This window comes from Zingiber officinale, chromosome 4B (genome assembly GCF_018446385.1).
Source record: "Zingiber officinale cultivar Zhangliang chromosome 4B, Zo_v1.1, whole genome shotgun sequence".
NCBI classification, from domain to species: Eukaryota; Viridiplantae; Streptophyta; class Magnoliopsida; order Zingiberales; family Zingiberaceae; genus Zingiber; species Zingiber officinale.
Window position 1 is genome coordinate 11,795,655 of NC_055993.1, and position 8,751 is coordinate 11,804,405.

General features: G+C 40.9%; 1 protein-coding gene across 1 annotated transcript; it reads right to left on the reverse strand.

The window, feature by feature from the left end:
- Window positions 1-249: 249 nt before the first annotated feature.
- Window positions 250-2,452, reverse strand: LOC121974712 (probable CoA ligase CCL9). The gene is made up of 4 exons (XM_042525887.1): window positions 2,132-2,452; window positions 961-2,020; window positions 769-872; window positions 250-682 (listed from the first exon to the last, which is right to left on the reverse strand). The coding sequence occupies exons 1-4, from the start codon at window positions 2,339-2,341 to the stop codon at window positions 473-475; spliced, it is 1,584 nt and encodes a 527-aa protein (XP_042381821.1). The 5' UTR covers window positions 2,342-2,452; the 3' UTR covers window positions 250-472.
- Window positions 2,453-8,751: the final 6,299 nt, after the last annotated feature.

Below are 8,751 nucleotides of genomic sequence, written 5' to 3' on the forward strand. Positions count from 1 at the left end.
AAAACAAGAATAATAATTTTTTTTTCAATTTTAATATGGCATATTAAAAACTACAAAGAAAATTTAAAGACAGATTTAATATGTATATTATTTCCAACTCTCGAAGCATGTCCAATGTAGCTCATGAGAGGTTTATAAATTTTTTTAAAAAAATTAAACGTTTGAAGTTTGTAAGAAGAACTTTTTTTAGAATGGCCGGTAAATGTCACGATCCACCGCACATTTATTTTAAAAACAAACAAACAAACAAACAGGCAAACTTCAAAATTAATTAATAATTAAGGCTAACACGAGACTCCCTTCCATTCAGCCTCGCTTTACATAAAAATAAAAATATTTTTCTTATTTATTACGCTGCTAAATACTATTATAAATAAAGGACAAAAATAGCCGCCCTTTTTTCTCTATTTTTTTTTCAATGACGTAATGTGTAGCGTTTTCTTAACTTTTAAGTGCGTCCCGGTGCGCTTAATTAGGCGCCGGCCCTTGGAGCCTTGGCGGGAGATACGAAGAACTCGGCCACTACCCGCCGTTGGATCTTCCCTGTCGCCGTCTTCGGCAGAGAATCCGTGATGAACACCTTCTTCGGCACCTTGAACGCCGCCAGGTTCTTCCGGCAATGTCTTACCACCTCGTCCTCGTCGATTTCCGCCCCTTCCCTCGGAATCACCGCGCAGTTTATCTGCAATTAAGCACGCAAGAGGTCATCATCGCGCACGGTCCGTTGGCCAAGCAACGGTTCAGATGAGAAGTATTTCTGGGGCTTACCTCCTCGCCGTACTTGTCGTCCGGCACGCCGAACGCCACCGCGTCCGCGATGTCCGGGTGGTCGAGCAGTACCGAGTCGACCTCGATTGGGGATATTTTCTCGCCTGAGATGGAGAAAAGGGGATCAGATTGGATCTAGATTAGATCGGGTAATGAATTGGCGGAGATCGGATTGGACGGGTTGAAAATTACCTCCGCGGTTGATGAGCTCCTTGATGCGGCCGACGAGGTGGAGGTAGCCCTCCTCATCGAGGAAGCCGACGTCGCCGGTGTGGAACCAACCGAAAGCGAAGGCCGCCTTGTTGGCCTCGGGGTTGTTCTTGTAGCCCTTGGTGACGTTGAGCCCCCGGATGCAAACCTCGCCGGGCACGTTAGGCGGGCGGCAAGCGCCCTCCTCGTCCAGGATCGCCATCTCCAGCCCCGTCGGTCGCCCCACAGCGCCGGGCTTCCTGGGTGCGTCCTCCGGCAACGGGTTGGAGGCCATCTGGTGAGAGGCTTCTGTCATCGCGTAGGCTTCTAGCACCGGTGCGCCGAAGGCTGTCTCCAAGTGCTCAAGGATGGCGGGGGCAAGCGATGCGCTGCAACTCCGGATGAAGCGGAGCTGGGGGTAAGCCGGCTCGGGCCGGAAGGCGTGGCGGTCGAGAAGGATCTGGTGGATGGTTGGGACTGCGGTGTACCAGGTGGCTCCGGAGGCCCGCATATCAGCCCAGAAGGTGGAGGCCGAGAAGCGGCCAGCGGCGGGAAGGGTCACGGAAGCACCGGCGGAGAGGGACGAGAGCAGGGCGGCTACCAGGCCGTGGACGTGGAACAGGGGAAGGACGATCACGGTGGAATCGGTCTCTGTGAGCCGGTAGACAGACCGGATGTTCTTGACCGAAGCAGCCAGGTTGAGCTGGGTTAGTGGCACACCCTTAGGTCGGCTCGTGGTGCCCGAAGTATGAAGGAACAAAGCAACGTCGGAGGGGTCGTTGACGCATCCTGCGAGAGCAGAAGCAGCAAAATCTCCCTCCGTCGGTCCGACGGGAAGAGATATCTGCAGCTGACCAGAAGGGTCAGGGAGCGAGGCCCGAGCACGAGGAATCCCGATCTCCGCCGCCGCAGCCTCCGCCGCCGCGTTGCCTGCGTCGTTGGTCAACAGGAGTTTCGACTCCGAATCAGAGATGTAAAACACAAACTCCTCGCGGGTGTACGCAGGATTGAGAGGAGCCGCCACGCAACGAGCGCGGATCACAGCCAAAAAGGAGATCAAAAGCTGCGAGACAAGCAGACAACCACCCACGCGTTAGCAGCAAAATTAGGGCATAAATAGATCAATCGACGCATCGAAAAGGGAGAGAAGAGAGAAAGAAAAAAAAGGACAAACCTCGACAGTGTTAGGGAAAGCAAGGGCGACGACTTCGCCAGGGCGTAGGCCAGCGGCGACGAGTCGAGCGGCGGCGCCATCGACGATCTGTTGAAGGCGGGCGTGGGAGAGCTCGAGGCGGCCGGGGACGGATATGGCGCGGCGGGAGGGGAAATCGGAGGCGGCCCTCTTCACGGCTCCGGTGAGAGTAAGGCTCCCCATCGTCGACATCACCTCTCAAATCAAGCGATCAAGGAACACAAACCGTCCAACACAAATACACACCACAACTCTTAACACAAATCGAAACTGGAATCAGACGATAGATGTGAGGTGAGTTGCACGGAGGCGCAGCATAAATAGGCAGGATCGCAGGGGAACGCGCCTGCTGACGTACTATCGCACGCGTCTCGATTAAAACGAGACGGATGTCGCGAGCCCGTGTTTGTTCCTGGAATCCGCTACGCAACAGACACGTGGACGTAAGGAGGCATTCCGTCCGGCAACGCGGTCGAGATCCGACCGTCGACATGAATGCTGGCTTTGAGGGGAAGCTTCTGGACCGTGGGACCGTCCAATTATCATAACCTCCACCGGATGCGCCTGCTCGGTCTTCATTACCTGGGTCGCACCAGCCGTCGGGCAGATCGTGGACTCGCTTCAATCGAATTCGGACACGTGGTCCTCCGCCTCGCGCTGTTCGTGCGCGTGAGTATACAATCGACGACGTCGACGTTCGCAACCGACGAGAAGCCATTCGACTGAGCCAGTCCGGCTGCACGAGGACTGACCGCGTCGATCCGCCGTCGGGTCAACAGTCCAAGATACTAAAAATTGGCCCCGGGAATGAGTTTGCTCTGTGACACACAAAATTAGCTCCCTGATGCCGCGAAGAGCCAACTACTGTAGCAAGATGTGGGGGCCACATCATTGTCCAATTACGGATATTTTTCTATTTTAATTTTGTTTTAATAAAAATATCCCGTTTATCTTGTGGAGAAGAAGAAGATAGTTGCTTAAAAGACATTGCAAGTTTCTAGTCCACTTCCTCCTCTAAATATCAAATTTAAATAACGATACCAAGGGATATCCTTTCCTTCTCTTACATTTTTTTTAAAACATCATTTCTTTTATTTCCTGTCCAAATATAGATTCAACACTATATTTTAAAAATAGAAAAATATATATATATATATATTTTTGTTTTTTTTAGTGTAACAAGGGAGATGCAGCAGTGTGATATTGGTGGAAAGGAATTATAAAGCAGGCACTGGTCAACTGGCTGCCAGTTGATATATTAACATGGTAATAGGGAAATTGCAAATTGAATTGGCTAGCTAGTAATTTAATGAGAATTAAAAATAATAATGATGAATTAGCCTATTTAAAGGAAACATCCTTATAAATACATCGCACTTATCACCCTTTTGCTGCACTGTAGAGCTGAACGTGCATGTTTTCGTTATTCTTAGGGTTATATTTGTTGTGAAAATCTTATCAGTAAGCATCCATTAATGTATTATAACGGAACTTGATCTTTTGCTTAAGATCAAGTTCTCTGCGTGCTTACTTTCTTTACAATCAAATTTGCTGAGTTGAAAGTGACGATGAGGACAACAGCTCTCAAATAGAATTTGTTGAAAGGATACGGCTTGATGACTAAGAGATAAGGGTCATGTAATTCAAAAATTATATTCCGTCGGGTACATGTGAATGACAAAAAGATAGAGAAAAAAAAAGCTTCATATTGAGAATTTCAAGATATGTTGGTTGATTTATATTAATTAATAAGTATTAATATTATGAACAAATATATGAAAAAAAATTCTCTATATAAATTTAGGGTCTGAATTGTACTGACTCAAAGATGATTTACGTATGAATATGACCTATACACATTGAACGCGCCTAAACAAGATGTTGTGATGTAGAAGAAAATAAACTCCTCCATCTTCATTCCATCTCTCTATGGTATGGAACCGTTCTCGAAACTTAGCGACTTGCCCTTAGTCACGAATCTGAAGTTGAATTTTGAATATATTTCAATTCAACAATTATCCACATGAAAATAATCTTTATCGTGGGAGATTGTCCAAGATATTTTCCCCCACTTTTCCCTCATTGGTACCTACTATTGTTTATCCATTTTTTTTAAAAAAAAAAAATCTATGATGTTTATTATTTATAGAAAATTGATCATAAAATAAAGGTTCTTAGTTTTTACAATCTTCATCCATCGGTATAGTCGAGATGGTAAGTAGATAAATATCTACCATTAAGGTTGAGGAGTCAAACTTCGGGGTTGACGAACATAAATCTTGTACCCCATATGACTTTGTCTAACATTTATTTATTTCCTTAGTCATCATAATTTATCTTTATATTGATCTAAAATGGATTGATAGAAATATTGGGATAATTACTTCACCTTTTACCTCTGAGTTCTTACCATCCACATGAAGAAGAAAGAAATGATTAGTCTTTTTACCAATAAATTATTGTCAACTCAACTTTTTTAATTGTTTCCGATACATGCATGGTTCCTCCTCCAATATCCGTTTGATATATAAAGTTACCCATAATCTTCCTTTGCACTATCGAATCAGTACAAAAACTAAAGTTGCTTTTTGATCGAATTAAAATGATTGGTAGATTTACAAGAAACGACTACTTCATAAAAGTAGCCAATATATCATGTTAGCCAGATTTTCATTGCTTTCAAACTCCCAAGATTTTTAAAATTATTAAAATGTTCCCAAAAAATTAAATCCGCACGACTATGAAGTTTTAAAAAAAAAAGATATGAACTAAGAATCATTGCTAGTTATAATATTTTGTAAAATTTGCCACATTATTGGTTAATTAAGTGACACATAGCATGTTAATTATAGATCACCACAATTATGTTAGTCTAAGACGGTCCGCTATAAATTAATTTAGTGATTTATTTTCATTACATAATAGGAGCTATGATGAGCATAATCCCCTAATACTGCAATTATATTATTATAAGCAATTGAATGGTTTCTAGGAACAAATTACGTGTTTGTATTTTATATATAAAAAATTAATTGTGTGGTAAATCCAACACTTGAAAAATTACGACTCCAATAATAATAAAAAAAATAAAAATAAAAAAAGTTGGCGGCCCACAAGCCTAGAAGTCCTATAAGCAACAGTATTTGAGGAACCCAAGTCACAAGTCACTATTTAATTATATTTAGACTTCAATTCCACCATCTATTTTACTTTAATTTTACAATAAAAAAAATAAAGATGATGATCAATGATTCAATTATGTCAGTCCACGCATCATTTAGTGTTTCATGGATTCTACATGCAAATCATGCATTCATACCTGTTCGAGGTTTCAATAACATAACTATGGTGGCACTTTGGAACTTAATCATAATCCTTTGCTTTTCACAAGTCTACTTGTTGGTATTTGTGCCAACTTACTTTCGAAATTTGTTTGTGTGGTCGATTGGATTTAGTTGGGCCGGTCGATGATAAGTGTGATCCAACTCAATTCTCGGGATAAGATTAGGTTGATTAATACGGAACAGAGTTGTTATCATAGGGTAAGAGTTCGAATCTCGATAAAATTAAGAAAAAAAAATTCTCCTTCGCACTGGCCAATTACAGCTTTCCGATTTATCTCCTCACAAATGGTCGTAAGGTCAACCATACGTGTGGGGTCGCTGGGATGACAGATTCCACATTTTTTTATTATCATTGTCTCTAATTTTTTTCATTTAATATTCTTTTAACCATAATTATAGGTTTATATGCTACACACCTTATACTACACATCGTGAACTCATTTTTTTTTCAGTTTGATATTTTTTATTTTTTTAATACTATAATTCAACCCCTAGATTCTAAAGGTACGTAAAATCTTAAATGGCATACCCGCAAACTTAAAAAACAAAAAACATGCTATGGCGAATGAAGTTTGAGCACACCGTCCGTAAGGGAAAAAGTTATATATGAGAAATGTTATCCTACATATCTTACCTTACACACCCCGTGAATATCAAATTTTTTTTATGTTTAAACCAACTACGTTTAATATGTTCTAAACCAAGAACAACACCAAGATCTAAATCATACCAAAATTGTTAGAATAAACAACAATAACACATACCTGAATTCATCGTGAAAGCGATTAATTATACTATAGGAGAGGTTGTTGATCTTCCTCAATCAAACCACCGGATGACTCTAATGGTTCTCTTTCAATGATGGAATTGATAAGAGTTAGGGTGCCAATACGGTTTGATATCTTGGGGACCATAACCACAAAAGCCTTTTATATACTATTCCAATAGGGTTCCCATTAAAACCCAAGAGCCCAAGAGTCTCTACCCATTAATTCCATACCGTTAAGAATACCAAAAGCCTTTTCTTAATTAGATCGCATAATGTTTGGTATACCAAAAGCCTTAAACCATTAATTTAGCCTAGTGATTTAATTACACACACACACAAAACCCACATAAGTATTAGACTTGTATTTGTACGAGTCTAACAATTTCCAACTTGGGTTGTGTTTGTGTGTTTAATACCTTAAAATCACATATACCTTAGAGAGCTCTTTCTTAAGGCTAATATTAATTTTTTTTAGTTCAATCTGGTCCATCTTATGAGTTAGTGTGGGATCAAAGTGGCTTTTGTCACATTTAACGTGACTAGACCTTCCATGGTCACCAACACCAAACACATTTAATGACATAGATCAAGTATGGATAGGTAGCATGGAAACTACATGTAAAGTGATCATAACCATGTCTGTTTCCAACTGGTCCTTGACTTCATTCTTTAGTGAGATCATAAAATTGAAGTCCCTTGAGTGCAAAACCGCAAGATACTTTAATGCAAAACCACACACATGTACAAACGAGTTCAGTGAGTAAACATAAGCCATCAGCTTTATTCTATATAGACAAAATACTGAAATATGGTCAAAACAATCACAAAATTATTAGTTCCAACTAGACCAAAGGATGATACGAAACAATACCCATATTAGCAACATGCTCATGAAAGACCTTGGGTGGTAAACCTTTAGTCATAGGATCGGCAAGCATGGAACCAGTTCCTATGTGTTCTATAGAAATTTGACCATTCTGAACTCTTTCCTTCACAACCATGAACTTAATGTCCACATGTTTAGACTTCGTAGTACTTCGGTTGTTATTTGAATATAGCACCGCAGATTTATTGTCACAAAATAACTTCAGTGGTCTTTCAATTCCAACTATAACACGCAGTCCTGTGACAAAATTGCGAAGCCATAAACCATGATTGGATGCCTCGAAACAGGCTATAAACTCCGCCGCCATGGTTGAAGAAGCTATGAGTGTCTGTTTGCCACTCCTCCAGGAAATAGCACCTTTAGCCAACATGAAGATATAGCCCGAAGTGGATCGCTTACTATCTTGGCATCCGGCAAAATCGGAATCAGAAAACTCAGTGATCTCCAAAATTTCTGATTTTCTATATGTGAGCATATAATCTTTTGTTCTCTGCAAGTATCTCATAACCCGTTTGGCTGCTTTCCAATGATCCATTCCTGGGTCACTCAAATATCTACCCAACATCTCAACTATAAACGCAAGATCCGGACGCGTACATACTTGAGCATACATAAGACTTCCTACAGTTGATGCATAAGGAACCTTTTGCATTTCCTGTTTCTGAAGCTCGGTCTTGGGGCATTGACTGAGACAAAATTTATCACCTTTAGCTACTGGGTTGTCTCCCGGTGCAGAACCACTCATGCCGAATCTTAGCAATACTTTATCGATGTAGCTCTTTTGTGACAATCTCAAAATACCTTGAGAGCGATCTCGTATTATCTCAATTCCTAATACAAAAGAGGCGTCACCAAGATCTTTCATCTAGAAATTTCTTTTGAGAAAATTCTTGGTGTCGTGCAACAAGCCAACATCACTACTTGCTATCAGTATATCATCGACATATAAAATCAGAAAGACAAACTTACTTCCACTAAACTTGTGATATACACAATCTTCTACTAAATTTACCTCAAAACCATACGAGATAATAACTTCATGAAATTTACGATACCATTGACGGGACACTTGCTTAAGGCCATAGATGGATTTCTTTAATTTACATACCATAGACTTTGAATTTCCAGATATAAAGTTTTCTGGTTGCACCATATAAATTGTTTCATCAATGTTTCCATTGAGAAACGCAGTCTTTACATCCATCTGATGCAGCTCTAGATCAAAATGAGCTACAAGTGCCATGATTACTCTGAATGAATCCTTCGTCGATACCGGAGAGAAGGTTTCTTTATAATCAATGCCTTCCTTTTGAGTAAATCCTTTTGCGACAAGACGAGCCTTATATCTCTTGATATGGCCTTGCGAATCCCTTTTGGTCTTAAATATCCATTTACAACCAATAGGTTTCGCACCGAATGACAACTCGACAAGATCCCAAACATCATTGTCTTTCATGGATTTTATTTCCTCCTCCATTGCCATGATCCACTTTTGAGAGTTAGAACCTTGTAGGGCTTGATGAATGTTTACAGGATCGTCATCCATTATGCCTACATTTTCCTCATGTTCTTGAAGAAATACATAATAATCATCTGGAATTGC

Bases quoted from the DNA above. Each gene is read 5' to 3' on its own strand.
- LOC121974712 (XM_042525887.1), bottom strand. From the start codon at position 2,341: ATGTCGACGATGGGGAGCCTTACTCTCACCGGAGCCGTGAAGAGGGCC. The intron at 2,021-2,131 runs GTTTGTCCTTTT...CTTGTCTCGCAG, and splicing joins CTTTCCCTAACACTGTCGAG to CTTTTGATCTCCTTTTTGGC. The intron at 873-960 runs GTAATTTTCAAC...TCTCCATCTCAG, and splicing joins GGAGCTCATCAACCGCGGAG to GCGAGAAAATATCCCCAATC.